The sequence below is a fragment of the Melampsora larici-populina genome (assembly GCF_000204055.1).
Source record: "Melampsora larici-populina 98AG31 unplaced genomic scaffold MELLAscaffold_62, whole genome shotgun sequence".
NCBI classification, from domain to species: domain Eukaryota; kingdom Fungi; phylum Basidiomycota; class Pucciniomycetes; order Pucciniales; family Melampsoraceae; genus Melampsora; species Melampsora laricis-populina.
The window spans coordinates 57,612-75,345 of record NW_006768826.1 but is presented as its reverse complement, the minus strand read 5'-3'; the positions used below and the strand labels follow the sequence as shown (position 1 = coordinate 75,345).

At 41.9% G+C, this 17,734-nt stretch overlaps 6 protein-coding genes across 6 annotated transcripts; 5 read left to right on the top strand and 1 right to left on the bottom strand.

The window, feature by feature from the left end:
* Window positions 1-1,195: 1,195 nt before the first annotated feature.
* MELLADRAFT_112135 (uncharacterized protein) lies at window positions 1,196-2,965 on the top strand (the record flags this gene model as incomplete). The annotated part of the gene is made up of 4 exons (XM_007416638.1): window positions 1,196-1,275; window positions 1,301-1,380; window positions 1,508-2,690; window positions 2,803-2,965. 4 exons carry the CDS (start codon window positions 1,196-1,198, stop codon window positions 2,963-2,965), a joined length of 1,506 nt encoding a protein of 501 aa, XP_007416700.1.
* Window positions 2,966-3,567: 602 nt separating this feature from the next.
* On the top strand, window positions 3,568-4,877 carry MELLADRAFT_112134 (uncharacterized protein; the record flags this gene model as incomplete). The annotated part of the gene is made up of 4 exons (XM_007416639.1): window positions 3,568-3,904; window positions 3,968-4,054; window positions 4,122-4,227; window positions 4,637-4,877. The coding sequence occupies 4 exons, from the start codon at window positions 3,568-3,570 to the stop codon at window positions 4,875-4,877; spliced, it is 771 nt and encodes a 256-aa protein (XP_007416701.1).
* A 671-nt stretch (window positions 4,878-5,548) lies between these two features.
* On the top strand, window positions 5,549-6,624 carry MELLADRAFT_93858 (uncharacterized protein; the record flags this gene model as incomplete). Its single annotated transcript, XM_007416640.1, has 2 exons — window positions 5,549-6,454; window positions 6,496-6,624. 2 exons carry the CDS (start codon window positions 5,549-5,551, stop codon window positions 6,622-6,624), a joined length of 1,035 nt encoding a protein of 344 aa, XP_007416702.1.
* Window positions 6,625-9,383: 2,759 nt separating this feature from the next.
* MELLADRAFT_93857 (uncharacterized protein) lies at window positions 9,384-10,317 on the top strand (the record flags this gene model as incomplete). The annotated part of the gene is made up of 3 exons (XM_007416641.1): window positions 9,384-10,094; window positions 10,168-10,214; window positions 10,311-10,317. 3 exons carry the CDS (start codon window positions 9,384-9,386, stop codon window positions 10,315-10,317), a joined length of 765 nt encoding a protein of 254 aa, XP_007416703.1.
* Window positions 10,318-10,592: 275 nt separating this feature from the next.
* Window positions 10,593-11,081, top strand: MELLADRAFT_68077 (uncharacterized protein; the record flags this gene model as incomplete). Its single annotated transcript, XM_007416642.1, has 1 exon — window positions 10,593-11,081. One exon carries the CDS (start codon window positions 10,593-10,595, stop codon window positions 11,079-11,081), a length of 489 nt encoding a protein of 162 aa, XP_007416704.1.
* Window positions 11,082-14,744: 3,663 nt separating this feature from the next.
* Window positions 14,745-16,757, bottom strand: MELLADRAFT_93855 (uncharacterized protein; the record flags this gene model as incomplete). Its single annotated transcript, XM_007416564.1, has 5 exons — window positions 14,745-14,751; window positions 14,825-15,204; window positions 15,274-16,046; window positions 16,118-16,492; window positions 16,574-16,757. 5 exons carry the CDS (start codon window positions 16,755-16,757, stop codon window positions 14,745-14,747), a joined length of 1,719 nt encoding a protein of 572 aa, XP_007416626.1.
* Window positions 16,758-17,734: the final 977 nt, after the last annotated feature.

The following is a 17,734-nucleotide window of genomic DNA, read 5'->3' as shown; positions in this document are numbered from 1 at the left end:
AAGCGCTACGGTTTCGGCGGTAGCACGCGCGGCGGATTCAGCATGTGATTGTGCTAATGTTTTGTTTTGTAGCTTCAAGCGCTCCACCTCAACTCGTAAGCTTTCGATTGATTCGTTATCTTGCGACATCGTGTTGATTGGCGTGAAAGACAGGGTGCTGGAAGGAGGTGGTGCCTTCGGCGTGTCGGTAGAGAAGTAACCAGGAGGGTGAGGTGTTTCCGCCCCTAGTTGAGTGCCTTGTTGGCCTAGCAGTTTGTTGAAATGTAAATCAATGATTGTTTTCTCAGGTGCCAATGGTGAAACTGCAACCGGGGAGAATTTTAATTTTGAGGATGACGAGGTGCTGGGTGCTAGTTTGAAATTCGATGCGTATACGATACGGTCTGTCTCCACTGGTGAACCGGAAACGGTAGCTTCTGGCCGCCAATTATAGTTGATCGGTGGTGCTGCTGGGGATGACTGATCGCTTTCTTTCCGTTTCTCCTTACGAGCTTGCTTCAAGAGTAATTCTGGGTTGTCAAGGTAGTTGTCCGGATTCAGGGAATGCCCACCACTCATTCGGTACGTGATCTGGTGACTGGATTGACAGAGTTTGATACAAGAAAAGGATTGACAGGTATGACTGAATTGCTGATCATGATTACCCCACAACCCGCTAGACTGATGACAGATGACAGAGAGAGAGAAGAAAAAAAACTTGGCGATGAAAATCCAGTGGTGATTTGTTTTCGAAGTAATTAACTTAAAAAAAGTGTAAGGTCCTTTGAAGACCTTCACCAAGGTGGTGGATTCTCTCTGACAAGACTCTTTTGAGAGCGCTAAGTTAGGACTTCGGTTTGTATTACGAACTAGGCCTAGCTCCAAATGATCCCAGGAGTGGCAACCATCAAAGAAGAAAACCCGTAAAAGATAAAGAAACTCACCTAGCTCCAAATGATCCCAGGAGTGGCTCTCAGAAGAGTAAGGATCATCCGGAGCCAGTGTGGAAGAGGAATGTATACAACGTGTCTATCTAAACCCATTAACTAAACCCATTAACTAAACCCATACTGTGATGACTCTACATGTCTATGTGTATCCTTACACCAACTCCGTCGCAAAGATATTGTACATGGTTTGCCGACAGAGCATGAAACGGGATATACATCCACAAACACCTTGCTAAATGCTCCATTCTGGATGCTTGATTCACGGAATGTATCGACGATGGGTTCCGAATTTACACGCATTGCTACAAGCAATTGAACGTCATAACCATGCTACTGGCGACAAATAGTCATGATCTACTTGAAAAACGAAGTATAGTCCTTATCGAGAGCCATCCCAATGCCAAAGGACTGATAGCAACTAAATTAGCCGTGGGGCAAATACACAAGATAAGTAAGCTTTCATCCCATTCCAGGAGCTCATTCCCAGAAATCCAATTACCCGTTACATGTCGTTTCATATTACTCTACACTGGTGCAAATCAAGATGTCTCCAAATAATTTATTGCCCCAGGCCGTAGTATGCAGCACCAAGCTACCAGTGGAAGTCATTGAGTTAATCATCGAAAACTACATCAGCGACACAGGAGTTGTGGAACCAAACCCCTTAAATAGTGCCAGCAGATCATATTTACATCCCGAAACTTCACGACGCTTACTGTCCTTACGTTTGTTGTCTAAATCCTGGAACGCAGCCGCTGTACCTTTCATATATAACGCTTTATATTTGAACACGCCAAGAAAGTCTAGCATTCTATTGAGATCGTGGAACAACCCATCCCAGTTCAGTACTTTCCACGCTTTACGGCGCATTTGTTTTAGCGGCCTTTTGTTTCTATCCAACTATCCCACCGGTCGTTCGCTGAACAACCCCTCCACTTACGAGAATGGCAATGCTCATTCTGCGGAAACCTTGCTCGCTCCTTCGGAAATTGCAATGGATTCGGCATTGAAAATAATTAACCTATGTAGTCAAAACCTATCAGATTTGAAGCTTAAGTTTGTACACTCAATTGGTCTCTCCCAAGATATGTTAGAGGCCATTAGCAATGTTAAAGGTCTCAAGGTACTAGGAATTGTTGGTAGCAAATGCTGTCACACGCTTAATGATTCAGGCTCTATAAGAGCTATGCTTAACTCGGCTTTTGCATTGGAATCACTATCAATCCAGTGCAGTTCACTCGGATCCTTAAACTTGAACGTTGGAGCTCTGCCGAATCTGACTCATCTTTGCTTGGTGACTAACTCGGACAACATTTTAGATTTCATTGAGTTATGCACCGCAGAAGGCAGGAAAATTTGGTTCCTCGAACTCATAAGCCCTGGAGCTTGCGATCAATGTCACCCGATCATAATGGCCTTAAAGGGATCACTTCAAGCCGTTTTCATTGATCCTATCCCGGCTCGAATCCCTCGAGCTGTTATCAACTTAACTTTTGAAAATCTCCGGGTAGTGCGTTGCATGACATGTGATTTGTCGCTGTCCGGATACGCCTGGTTACAAAAGCCGATCTTCAAGAACATGGAGGTGCTAATCACTAGCTACTGGCACGCAAATGCATATTGGAAACGGCTCTTAGAATTATTTCAACATCGCCCAATCACATTACCACCAAAATTCAAGCAGATCTTCCTCATAAATTCGAAAGGTCAAGAGTTGCAAGATCATGGAATGGTTGAAGCATTCAAGACCCAAGGTGTCAAGTGTATCTTTGCTTACCACTTATCTTACAAACAGGTCATAGTGCGTGCAACTTTAAGGCCTGGAATCAGTTATTGGAGACTAATTACTCATTAGATTGCTCTTTCAATATAGGACTTGGCAAATGGGATTGGAGAGCGTGTTGAGGGGGATGTGGGGATTGGGTCATCCTCTAGGAGTGTTAGGGTACGCAAAGGATTCAGTTTATCCTGTTGGTCATTGTTTAACTAATAGTTACGTGGTTTGTTCATTAGATGAACTCGGTGGATTCCGCTGAAGAGGTTTGGAATAAAATTGGAGGCACAGGTCGACTCATAGCGCAAGCACAGTAGATAAAACTTTGGAACTAAATGTCCAACACCTGAGAGACTGACGATTGGATGTTTGTCGATTGAACACAGAGCGCAAGAGTTCAAATGAGGAACGTTACAAATCCGGGTACCAATAGCAAGGCAGACCTATGTCAACAGCTGTTACAACATAGCCTTTAAATGCTGTACCATGATAAACAACGTTTGAGAAAATCTTTGTCTGAGTTTACCGCCGGATCGCGGGCGCAATCTTAGCGGTAACGCTATCTGTAAAATATTGTTTGAATGAACATCGCGATAGGCAAAAGTGTATATCGAGCGTAAGAAGCTAGAGCTAAGTAACAGATGCCGATACCTCCTGCTCATATGCTCAAAATCGTGGTTGAAAAGATAACTTGACGTCAAACAGTTTCTGACTGATTCAGATCAAATTAAGATATCATATATCCTAAAGGTTGCTTTGATTATGAACTTTGTTCATGTTTGATTTTTTCTTGCAAGAAAACCTTTGAGATCGAAGAGTTCAACATCGTCCACATCTACACCATCATAAGTTATAACAAACAACATGCCTACCCAATCGAAGTACGCGCAACCGAAAGACAACTCCTCGTGGTTTGACCGCCTATCGCCACGCGATCAATCTGAACATTGGCCATTAAAAATTGGCCCGATGGCGCACCCGCTAATTCATGCTGGGTACGACCAGTGTTTCGATTGCGGCAAGTTTGGGCATCGTCGAGACCGTGGTGCTGGCTGCACTAGCAAAGTCAAAAAAGCCCCGCCTTTTGGGACTTGGCGACGAGTCACTACGGGCAAGACTTACAGCATGAACATGCTTGAGATGTTGCCCCAAAACTTGGAGAAAGCACAAGCCGAAGTAATAGCAATGGAAGAAATTCCGGGTAAGCTGTATCATTGCGTGGGAGTAGATATTATAAACTAACGCAAACGGCATATGACGGCAGAGTACGTCGCCACCGATTTCGACGTTTTGACTCCTTGGGTCTTCACGGAACAAGACATGGCCAACCTCGAAGCCACAGAATCTTTTGGTGTGTAGTTCGTTTGTAGGCTTGAGTTAACACTCATCGACTGAGCACTTTTCTCTTGCATGCTTAGCAACTAAAAATACCCAATCGGCCAACCGCAGCCACGCAGATCAAACAGCAGGGACCACGCTAAGCGAACCAAAGCAAAGCACATCCAAGGGGAACCCTCGAGGAGAGTAGCTCCGACCTCTCGAACGCCTCGGGTCAAAGGAAAGTGTCAGGTAAGCTTGAGTTTTTGAATCGCATGACAACACTTTGAGCTGAACTTTATCCTTCTTGCAGCTCAAATGTGAAGTAGGATCAACGCTAACCCGGGGTGAATTGATTTGGTGGTTCAAGGCAAAGATTTCGAGTCATTGCCAAAGGCGTTCAACTTTAAAGCACACAGAGTCAATTTCGGTATACTATATTCATTTGAGACACAATGATAGGTGCCAAACGTGTTTGATATCATCCTGTAAAATCTGTGCGTTGTCTATGCCATAAATTTTGCAAACAGTGCACAATTAGTTCATCGGAAGAAGCGTTGATTACTTGGGATGAAAGACTTGCAAACTTTCAAACTTGATGTCTGTATCAAACTAGACCGCAGAGATTATATGCAACATTTTGGATTGTCAACATGATCAGTGTAGAAATTGAGCTGCAATGCTGTAAATATTGCGAAATAGCAAGGTCGCATCGCAAACAAAGTAAAAAAGCAACAGCAATGCAATGTGGTTCATCAAGCCAAACACCCTATAGAAAATTGCTAACGGGCACGGCCCAAGAAATTGAACCTTTTAACAGAAAAGCCTGCTCTGACCCTCCAACAGATAATCAATAATAGTGAACATGGAATGCTTGTGTCCTGCGTGAATTCCTGTGTATTAAAGGCCCTGGCTTAGTTCGCTAGGTGCACGCGCTGCTTTATAGCCGTGATCACTCATTGCAATTAGAGTCTATACGCTTACTTATCGTCGGGTTTATGATTGCTCCTGTTATGACATAATAACTCAGGGGGTATCGCGGATTCGAAAAGTTTTGAATACGCAGCCAGCCTTGAACCGATGAGGTGATTTGCGCTTGGCATTGTATGTGGATACACTGGGCTCAAGCAATACAAGAACAGAGAATCCCAACACTTCTTGAATCGATCAAACAAATAGCTCGCTATTGAAATAGGTCGTCCATTAGCTTAATATCCAATTCCTAATTGCTCATTTTATCCCATGGTACTTCAAAGGGTGATGGTATTGAAGGGATTCCATGGAGTACGCGGCCAACGTCAAATGAAATGAGGGAACTCGCGCTCAACGCGAAGCGACAGCGACACAGTGTCATGAATATGAAAGGACACGATTCACAGCGCATCTAGGCAGTTGAATCAAAGGAAGATAGTGGATATACCCAAATATACTACAAACTTGGGGGTTGTATATATATATAACAGCCAGGGTACAATGCTACCGAAACAGTGAAATCAAATAACGGTCAAGCGGACACCTAAAATCCAATATGGCCGACACTCATCGCTTTCCTTTTGAAGTGGTTGATTTGATTTTATTTTACTTCGCTAGAGATTTTGAAAAGGCCTGGACCAATTCTAGGAATAGTGCCGAACAGCCTCCTTTACCAGACCATGGCGTATTAGAACTCTTAAACTTAAGATTGGTCGGGAAATCCTGGGTGTTGGCAGTCTTGTCACATGCTTATCAAAACTTACACTTTAGCTCAGCATTGGTAGTGAACCGCTTCGTTGATACTTGGAATAGTTCAGCAACAGTCACAACTATGGCTTGGTTAAGCCACCTTAGCTTCGATCAAATCACTTGCCCGGATTTGGATTTTGAACTCGGATCAAATCAAGCTAAGATAGGTTCACTTGGAACTTACCGAATCGATTTCGAAAAGGAAAACTTCAACTATAAATCAATTATATTAGAGGACATCGAAGAAATTATCAAGTTTTGTGGTCAAACCTTGTCAGGCTTAAAATTCGCGTTTAAGGCAGGTGCTGGATTTACACCCGAAATGATTAAATTAATAAAAGATATTAAAGGTCTAAAAGTGTTGATCGTCGAGGCGAATCCCTACGGAGTCAAGAAGAATCACTCGAAGTCAATCGAAGCTTTACTCAACGTTACGCCTGGCCTTGAATCATTATCACTCGACATTGGATGTATTCAACCACTGGACTTAGATCAAGGCGCACTACCTGGCTTGAAGCACTTATCGGCCGCGTGCGATACAAACGACCAGGAGGCCATTACGGAACTTTGCAAAAGTCATGGTCAAAATATCAGTTGCTTGGAATATCTTGCGCATCCGGATTGCGACCGAGCTGCGGAGGTGATCTCGGCTTTGCGTAATTCACTCAAGGTCTTGTTCGTAGAGTCCATTCCTGATGTGCTTCCGGCCGAAGTAAGCGATTCAATTTTCCCGAAATTGAAAGTTATACGGAGTCTTGTCTCGACAGTAGAAAGTCCCAGTCTGGCTTGGTTGCAATTGGAGATTGTAAGGAACATGAAAACCTATGTGACGGACTATTGGTGTTCCAAAAAATATTGGCGAAATGGCTTGAAGGCGCTTAAAGGGAAGACGCTCAAAAAACCTGCCAACTTTGACAAGATCATTTTTATCACGGGAAAAGAGGCGGACTTGGAGGAAAACAACACTACACCAAATGTAATCTTTACCGGGCGGTAAAGAAAACTACTGCCATAGAAAAGTCCTGAGGCAACAGGAAGAGAGCTAAAAATCTGAAAAAATATGCACCTTGTTCCTAGGTGTTGGGGCGTCATGATGAGTATTTTTTTGTATTTTACACACAGATATTGGTTTATGTACTAACAATAAACACTGAAAATCATCAAAAACTCACCTGTAACAATACCTGAAATTTGGGTCATGAGTATGAAGACAATATTTTGTGGTCTAAAAACTTCAATAACTTTCGCAATTCTGCTCCAAATAACCCAATTTTTGGTTCATTCAAAAGCTGAACTATTCTCCTTCACACTTTATAATGGTAGTAAGGTGCTATCTAGTCATTTAAACACTCTACATATGTTCAAACAGTTCTGCATGAATAGCTCTGTAGGATCTTTTTTAGACCAGCTACAGATGTGATGTCTCAATGAAAAATGTAGAGGAAAGGCTCACCTTTTTAATGCACTCCAAATCACGTGATTTGATTCAGAACTGCAAAACTTATTGATGTTTGAAGATTCTAAAATCCTGTCTTCAAAGTCAAGGGCCAAATTTCAGGTATTGTTACAGGTGGGTTTTTGATGATTCTCAGCCTTTATTGTTAGTACATTAACCAATATCTGTGTGTAAAATACAAAAAAATACTCGTCATGACGCCCCAACATCTAGGAACAAGGTGCATATTTTTTCAGATTTTTAGCTCTCTTCCTGCTGCCTCAGGACTTTTCTATGGCAGTAGTTTTCTTTACCGCCTGGTAAAGATGACATTTTGTGTAGTGCAAGGAGCTAAAGAAGATTTTTCAGCGGCATCAAATCGAGTGCCACTTCGTAGAGCAATTAGATTATGCTGATTTGGAGGTGAGTGGTTTCAGAGTTGATGAAAGGTAATAGTGCTATTGCTGACTGCTAAACATGAATCATGGAAGGCTTTAACAAACGAAGGTAGCGTCTAATTCGATCGCGTGCGAATTATGCTGATTGCAAGGTGAGGAGTTTCAAAGTAAGGAAAATGGAATGTTGCTTGTGCTGACTAAGCAACATGAAGAATGGCAGGCTTTAGCGGACAAAGTTAGCGTTCGAGCCAATCAAGTGGAGGAACTGATGGACATCAAGTATCATGGGATTAAACTGAAGCGCATGGAAAGGGCGGAAAAGATCATGCTTTGTTTGCGCGTTGTTCTTGTGCAATTAACCAGAGGTGGCTGCCGAGAAGGTGATCCTTGAGCTTTGTAGAAGAAAGCCCACCTGCAAATAGATTGATACGAATAATTTCAATGCTTAATTAAATTTCAGGCTTACTGTTGATCCGTTTGATCTACGGACGTGCTTGAATTCTACACTGAAATCATATGTAAAAGTGTGGCTTAAAAAATTGTCCCGAGAAGAATTGATTCATTCATAACCATTGGTTTATAGCGTAGACAACCCAGAGGCAAGGTGGTTTTAACTTGATGCTTGCTCTCCAGGGCAAAATGGGTTGTGGCAACATCAGTGTCCTTACCACAACCATCACCTGTACAAGTTTATGCTTCTCAACTTTGAGAACTTCATCCAAAAATAGTGCATGGGTTGAACGTGGGGTATGCTCATGTGTGACTGATCAAAGGGTACATTGTGCGTGGGTTTGAGGCGGTGCCCGCCGCTGAGAATGCTAGTTATACATTACTGTAGATCCCTGTAATGTATCTTACCTTTGCCACTTCATATACTCACCATCAGCAATCCATCCATCCACTGAACTTAACAACTTCTTGCTACACACCCTGATCCTTCAACATTATGCCAACACCTCTTGGGTCTCATGCCACTGGCCTAGGACGAGATCACATCCTGTGCGCATGTCCTCAACTAGGATGCTCACAACAGACTATAGAGTTCACACTACCCGAAAAGTAACATATTCCGGGCGGATCAGGTCAGGACCTGAATATACATATGTGTCTGTCACAGATTAGGTAAATCCCTTTCGATACTTTTTTTTTGTTCTCGCTATGTTTGGTATCCCTTCATTATACCCTGAAACTCACGCTTCCTGACTGAGCATATAAGGAGGTTCAAAGACATTCTGTAATGGTGGAGATAAGAAAGGAGAAATGAAATTTATCGCATGCTTATCTCATATTCTTTGTGTTGAGATTCTACAGAATCAAATTTATTATGTACCTACTTGCACGCACTCACAAAATCTAATGAATTCTTAATTTTGTATACTTGAACTATTCATTCCACTCACCTGCAAGTTGATAACATGCGACCAAAGTTGGTAACCAAAATGCCCTTTGAGATCGCTGATATGTCAATCATTACGATATTGTGCTTTCAATTGCCAGACCCTCGATTTATAACCCTTTCAAAGGCGACTTGTATCTTCATATCTTGATCACTTCGACAACATATAATCAATCAGCTCAATCTTTCCACCAATTGATAACCCCGGGCCGTAGCTTATCACTTCAATCAATCTTGATCGCGATATCTGATTTCAATACTGTATGTTGGAGGTTTCTCTCAAGCAACACGCTCTTCACTTCATCCTCACAATTTCCGTTTTTGCTTCGAATTATATCAACATGGATACCATTGAATTTCTGACACGCATGGTCTCATTTCTATAGGCTGAGCTCAATATCAACACCTGATCATGACGAAGGGAAAGAAGACCAAGAGTCAACCCAACTCGGCTAAAACCTCCGGTGCCGATAATCCAACCGTAGCAGCCTCCGACCCTCACAAAATTCCACCACAAACGTCATTTCCAAACTTAACTCAAATGCCTAGCGATCAATCGAAGCCTGAATTGACGAACGCTCACTGGTTGAAAGTTCAAACATTAGATGATGACCTCAAGATTGTATTCTTAGTGCCTGGTGTAGACATAACCTCAGCTGGTGTCACTTGCCTCAAGCTCTATCGTATATTAATACACTTCAACCCAAAATCGAGCTCACGTCCAAGTCACCGCAAGGACAAACTATGGGCCGAATTCGCTAAGGACGTTGTACCCATTTTGATGCCTCACATGTTACCTCCACCCCCTGCCCCAATGCAGACTGAGACATCATTTTCCGACTTCAATCCCCTCAGCCGAAAAACCACTCGACCACAGCTTATCAGCGCAGTCCGTACAGTCAATACGATCATCTACATTCCGACCAGTTGTACCCGTGATAGCTTATTAGTCTTATACAAGGCATTTATCGACAAAGATCTTCCACTACCGTGGCTAACTGAATTCATCAAATCACCGAACATTGTGAAACAAGATAGAGTAAAGGATTTATGCATGGAAGAGTTGAGAATGACCTTGCAAGAACATGCGCCACATGTCTTCATTCACCTACCACCAATGAATGTAGGTGTCCTTATCAATCTCTACATCCGATTTGTGCTTGAGGAACCTGTCAACAATGACTTACTTGTGAAAGGATATCACTATTCTCTTTTTCGACGCTCAGCAGATGCTTGACTGTAGGTATGTTGCTTTAATCACCTCAATGTAATTGCAACTGATTTTGACATTTCTGCTTCTCATCCCAAATTGTCTCGCCTTTTTTGTTTTGTTTTTAAGTCTCTAACGTGCCTAGTGTCAACTCAAGCAAAAGACCGATCTTAAACTTTAGAAGGTTTAAGCACATTTCAAATCTCATCTTGATTGTCTTGCCTCTGAAACATGTCAGAAGTCCCGGATATTCCATCATCTTGTAGTTTTAGTTAACTTGTACCTTCATTGTACTCAATTTTCTCCGCTCCCAAAAATTCCCTTTGGTTGTATCCCATCAAAATAAACATACCCTGCTGTGATTGATATTTCTGAAATTACAAAGTTAACTATTTCATCGACTTCATTATAATGCCCCCTTCCCAAAGAAAGTCCGAAACTCATCGTGTCATATGCCGCTGCCAAAGTCATGAATGCTACCGTGGCCGTATTCTTGATGCGTACGGAAAACCCCAACCTGGAGTCGAGGTGAACCGTGCAACTTTTGCCGCTCATCAACTTTCGGATCAAAAAAGCAAAGCAACTCAAGGTCATCCCCGACCAACCGAAGATGCTCAAGTGACACTTTCACAGTCTTTTAGACAACTAGGGCTCAATGCATCCCAGTCTTCCCCCTCAGGATCCGGAAATCAATTGCCTGAAAGCCATAACCATCGTTCCGAGCCACAGACTGAAGATATTAGCACTATCGAACCAGAGAGTACAGTCGATTCAGGCTCTACTAAGATCTGCTCTTTAGCAGATGGTTTGAAAGACGCTGGCGTCATTGTGTACGATTGCAGTAAGACCTTTCAAGTTTTGAAATATGGCTTGTATGCGATTGGTTATGATCAAAGCTGATACAAAAATGGAATAGATCGTTTTCACAGCTTTACCTTGAACCAGATCAATCCTCTATTACTTCATGTAATCATCATCGCGGCAATGTTGAACATCTTTGGACACATATCAATATCAACTACATCGTGGCTCTTGGATTGTCTTAAAATAATGATCGAGCTATGTGTAACTCATGGTCTCAATTCCCTACACCGGCCCACTTCGCTTTCAGCAGTGGACTCTTCAATACTCAGTCGAATACCCAAGACTATCACCACAATCAATCGATGGCTAAATCTCGAGCCAGAATTGATTGAGATGAACTGCTGTCTCTCCTGCTTTGCGTTATACCCACTCGACAAAACACCAGCATATTGCAATTACCAGGTAAATAAAATCCCCGGTGGAATCTCGAACTCCATAGACTTGAATACAAAGGACGAAGTCTCACCTCATGATGACGAGCTTGATCTGTCCGACTGTATTGAGGAGACATGCGGCCAGCTTCTTTTAAAGTACGTGCGCGGAAAAGAAAAACCCGTTCGACGATATGCAATACAGAGCTTCTCAGAATGGATCGCATGCTTATTGTCTCGTCCAGAAGTGGAAGTCTGGTTAGATGAAGCCCTCGAGGAATCTTGTAAACCTTATAACCCAGAACACGAGGTCCATGATATCCATCAGTCCAAAATTTGGAAGGAATTTAAAGGTCTTGATGGCAATCAATTCACAGCATCTACAGGTAATCTTACCTTTGCGATGTTTGTTGACGGTATCAACCCATATGGAAACAAAATAAGTGGTCGACATACTTCAATCACCTTTGTAGTACTGGTGTGCCTCACCCTTCCAATCAGCAAGAGATATCTACCCGAGAATATATTTCTAGTGGGAATTGCACCCGGTCCACGTGAACCTTCACTCGAACAAACAAACTGGATATTACGTCCAATTGTTTTGGAGCTTCAAGTCCTATGGAATCCTGGCATGATCCTATCGCGTACTCATTCATACAAGAATGGACGTGTGATAAAGGCGGCATTACTCATATTTATAGCAGATATACCTGCTCTGAGGCGCTGCTTGGGATTTCCAAGTGCCACATCTACTAACTTCTGCTCAATATGTCATCTCACCAAGAACAACATTAACAATATAGACCCGAGTAAATGGCCGCCTCGCACTTGCAATCATCACAGGATGTGGGCTAATCGAGCACGCGATGCTAAGACTTACGAGGAGCGGAAGGATATTTTCAAAGAGCAGGGCATACGTTACTCAGTTCTTCTTGAGCTAGAATATTGGAACATAATTGACTACCAGGTCATAGACTCAATGCACAATTTATTACTTGGACTAATTGCATGGCATATTCGCCGATTTTGGGCAATGAAGGATGAAGAAAGTGAAGAAGCAAAATTACCTCCAATAACCAATGTTGAGCTCTTAAATCTTGTGTTGGAATCTGCTCAGCCTCCAAATTTAAATCAAGATACAGATAACAGGTCTGAATTTGACGAGAATCTTAGAGCTGACGGTGATGATATCAATGATAGATCCTTTGATAATGATACATCTACAAGTGATGATGATTTTGATCCGCTTGGCATGTCTGGTTGGAATGAAAATTGGGAGGCTCCCCCACTGGATGATATAATAATTGATAGCACTGTCTTAAAATTCATCAACTCTTTACTTCCTCGTGTCAATATTCCTACTTGGGTCAAAAGAGCTATTCCAGTTTTAGGTAAAGCCTCATACGGGAAACTCAAGGCGGATGAATGGCGGAATCTCTGCACAATTCAGCTACCTCTGATCTTAATCCCATTTTGGAGTGGCCATGATAATATCCAGACTTCACTTCTACAAAACTTCTTACATCTTGTCTCGCTGGTCAACCTTGCTCTCAAGCGGGTCATGAAGCTCGAACACATTGATCAATATCGTTATCATATTCAACAATACCTCAAAAGTTCTATCATATTATTCGAGCATTGTGGACTTGCGCCAAATCATCACCTCGCTGTGCACTTAGCAGATTGTTTAGAAAAGTTTGGTCCAGTGCGTGCTTGGTGGTCTTTCCCCTTTGAACGCTTAATGGGGAATATACTCAAAGGGTGTCACAATAATCATATAGGTAGCTATTTTCATTAACAAGTTTATTTTTTCATGATCAAAAGCTTACATGATTGTTATCTGATTAAATTTGAAGGTGAACTGGAGATTACGTTCCTCAAAAATTTCTCTCGCGCTGGCAATCTATCTGCTCTTCTCAAGGACAATAAGCTTCCAAAACAACTCAAGCCATATATAAACAAGATGCAATCCCTTTACAAACCTTTGATCCCAATTCCAAAGAGGCTTTCCAACTCAACCTTGGAGCCTATTGACAACAAAATACTTCAAATGTTGGTCCAACGTCTGAACAATCTTGAAAGTTGTGAAGACGTCAAATGGATAGTTCCGGATCAGATGTTTTCAACCACACCCAGTGATCACAAACAGAAGATCAAATATGTTCAACCTCGTGCTATGTTTTACAAGCAGATCTTGCATCAGGGGGTCTACTTCTCACAATTCTCGGCCAGTCGATCCAACAGTTTTGTTGCTTTTAAGCTGGATGGTGCAAAAGATTTAAAATTTGGGCGCATATCATCCATTTTTATTCACCGGAGAGAGCCAAAAAAATCACAAAACGTATTTGATACATGGTTGGTTGTACAGAAATTTCCAAGACTTTCAAATGACCTGCAGAAATTTGATCCATACAACAAGGCTTCAGGTATGCATGTTCAAACCCACTTGCGTGCTTGGGGACCTACAAAAGAATACCTTGTGAAACTTGAAGAAATTACATCACACTGTTCCTGGTTGATGTACAAGCCAGGAGAGATCAACGATATGTTGAAGGTAGCAACCGTGGCTCTTTTAACTATGGATCGATAGTTTCACGGATGTAAAGCTATGAATTTCATTCCGCTTCTTGTACATAAACTATCCTACAATAAAGCTTGTTGACTAAATGAATGTCAGAAATCTAGATGCATTACAATTCGAGAAGCTTTTCCAACTTGAGTTTTATGCTTGGCAAAATTGGAAGAGGGTTGATCTCCAAGGCGAGTTTCTCCATTGGGCTCAACTTATCTACCCATGACTGTAAAAAGCAGTCTTTTGATAAGCCCCCCGGTGGGTTTATCGAGCTGAAAACAGGATTTCTTCCGCGAAGGCGAGGTCGACGAGCACGTCCTGGAGAGCCACTACTGTTGCTACCTGGGAGGCTTTTCTCAAACCTTTCTTTCACCTGATCAACTAGAATCCAGATCTCTTCGAGCTCGGAACTGCGCCAGGGCAGTTTTCGTACGAGACAGGGTAGCTTGATCCTTTTAGGCGTACTGTTTGTCAATTCGGATTCAGGGTCCGTTTCGTCATCACTACAGGTAGTTCCTACAAGTGCCAAAAGGGGAAAGATCTCTTCTTGTACCAGGATCTTTGTCCGTAATGTTATAAGCTGAGATCGTAGATCAAGTTGTTTGTCAATAAATGAACCTCATCACATTCTTGAGAATCTCAGAACTCACAGTATCTCTTCTTGAATTCCGTCTGGTCTTCTCAGCAATACTAACCTTCCTGTCATGAGGCCAAGACCTTTGGCGAAATCTGTGGGAAGCCATTGGACACACACTGTCAAAGACTGTTCAGATGAATGTCAAAAATGATGAGATAACAACCTTTTCATCAAGGATTGAATGTGTGAATCAAAACACTTTTTGATGTAGTCACGATTGTCCGCATCGAGTAAGATTCCGGTGTACTCGCCCACCTCAACCAGTTTCAGAAAAATCTTGAATGCAATATCCCATAACCACCGATTCTCAGATGATGTTGGTGCTTGTCCCAGGTCAGGACGAAAACTTGATATTCCAGCAGCTTTCAGCATCTGGCGCATGATAGATAGCTGTTGAGATGACGCATCCGGGTGTCCAGGTCCGTCCTCATTGTCATCGCTATGAAAGGTTGGATCAATTTCTATTGAACCAATGTCCCGCTCGTAATCCCAGGCTTCCTTTTCCGAAGAGGTGGCTGGAGGTGGGATAACATCAAGTTTTTGGCCAAAAAGAGTTTCAACATGAAACCGGATTCGAGCCTAAAGATACGTAAATATTAGCAAGATCTCATGATCAGACTTTATCAAACCCAAGTCAAAGATACGCACAGAAGTTCTACCACCTCGAATTTTGCTATCTTTAGATCGATTTTTTGTGCCATCACAAACCTGTCTTTTGAGAACATCGGCCAGCGTGTTCAATTCCTCGGTAAGATCTTCAATTCTAACATTTGCTTTCGATAACAAATCAGTCAATTTAATGATATTTTGTGTATTCTGTTCAACAGTCCTTTTTAACTTCAAATAAAGGTCGGCCTGGGGATCAATATTGGAGGATTGCTTGTCGAACCGAACACTTTCAACTTCAGAATCTTCTCCGACCTCTTCTTCCAAGATTGAAGTAGGTTGAAAAGCTGATGTCGACTTTGATTTATTGGTCTTGTTTTCAGACGACTTATCCATCGGTTCTGGAGAATTAGGCAGTTCGTTTGAATTTGATCTGTCCATGTTTTTGTCTTCAGTCTCAATGTCTTTCCCGTTTTCGTTTTCGGGAATCCAATCGCTCTCTGATTCTTCAACTAACTTTTGCTTTCCCTTCCCTTTTCTGTTTAGTGATGATTCTTGTGGAAACAGCTGTGTTGGAGGAGGCCGGGGAAATCTCAACGTCCCACGCTTGATGCTTGGAAGAGTTGATGTCGATGCTATTATTGGGTTCGCCTTGGGTTTACTGACATGGAAATCAAATTGATATCCAGGCGAAGAATCGATGTCATCATGGGTGGACTCTAAATTGAATTGATATCCAGGCGAAACAGCGATCTCGTTATGGGTAGACTCTGCTATGATAGCATGTGTATTGGGCAAAGCTGAAGGTGGTAAGACTACAATCAAAGCCAATCAGCAAAAGTATGAAATCGAAACGCTTGGATCATGAACTTTCTGTAGGGCTTACGCAGATCTTCATAATATTTGCAGTTCTGAATCAGGATTTCTCGGTCTTTCCCTGCCATATCAAGCCCAACGTCTCTAAGCATAGCCACGAGTTCCTCATTCCTATAGCGGCTGAACCCGTCAGCGTCAACACCCGAGGATGTGTCGAATTTCTTGAGTCCTGCTTGTTTGGAATTGGTCGCTTCATTGTGAATCTTCTTCTTCGTTTCCCGTTTTGGACGTTTTGGTAAGGTTCTGTTCGGCAGGCGAGTTCTTTTTGTTGTTACCTGCTGATCAAGAAGGCCTAATAACTCATCACGATTGACCTTGTCGCCCAATCGTAATTTAATCGAACGTGGTTCTTTTGGTCTATCCAGCTGTTCTGAACCGCGCAAAACTTGATATATTGATTGAACATAGACGAAACCACCAATCAGATTTCAGAGTTTTGGACATGGATTTTCAATTGAAAACTAACAATCTTGAACACTAGAAGAACTGGGCTTTCGTTTTCTCGAAGTTTTTTTTGCACTTTGTTCGCTGTTGACAGTACTGGTCTCCTGAGCTTGGTCGTGGGGTTGGTCGTGGGTTTGAGATCTGAGAGCAGATGAGCGAGTACGTAGTTTACGGACATTGGATTCTGGATCAGGGTTATGTGACATTGAAACAAGGAAGGAGTGAAATACTATCTATCAAAAATGGTATTTAACATCTAATTAAATTGATAAACGAAGTAAGTGATTGTTTTATCTTGATGGTCTTTGAAAGTCGACATTGAATATTCTCTAATGTATGTCTGCGTAAGGTGGCCATAAAAAACATGATCCTTTGTTGAACAACTTGGTCGTATAGATGAGGTATAGGTAAAAGATTCCTTTGACTTGTTTCCATGGCCGCTTTGTTTGACAATGGTATGGTGAGTGAACACTGCGCCAAATTGCAAATTTACCGTGGAGTTTAGAAAATTGAGTAGACATAGAAAATTATAGCGAAGCTGGCAAGGGTCAGAAAAATATGAAAAAATAATGGGAGGGCCCTTTGATGCATTCCGATTGTCTGGCATATTTTTTCATATTTTTAAAACCACAATGCATATAACACTACACAAAATATAATATCTTCTGGGCAGAAAATATAAAAACCAACAAACAGTGATATTGAGCAGTCTTGGAGAGAGACAAAAATACACAAAAATATGCATATTGTTCCTATGGCTGAGACCTTGGATTTGAGTATTTTTTTGTTTTTTTAGTGTGCATGTTGTTGATTGTACTAACAAAAGACCTACAAGTTTCTCAGATTACAACCTGTAACACAGATTGGAATTTTGCCAAGGGGTGACAAGGGGATATCTGGAATTCTATATCCCTCATATATTTTGCAATTCTGGGTCAAAACACTTGATAGTTAGCTGATTAGGAAGCCATGAAATGCATTTGAATTTCATGTTAATGCAACAAATCTGTAGCTCCGCTACAAAAGAGCCTATTTGTCTCCAAAACAATTTCCTATATAGCCACATAGATATTCTTTGGGATTAGATGCAGGTTTTTTGTCTCAATGAAAGATATAGTCACAGAGTTTGGCTTTCCAATGAACAAAAAATCAAGTGGTTTGACCAAGAATTGACAAAGATATA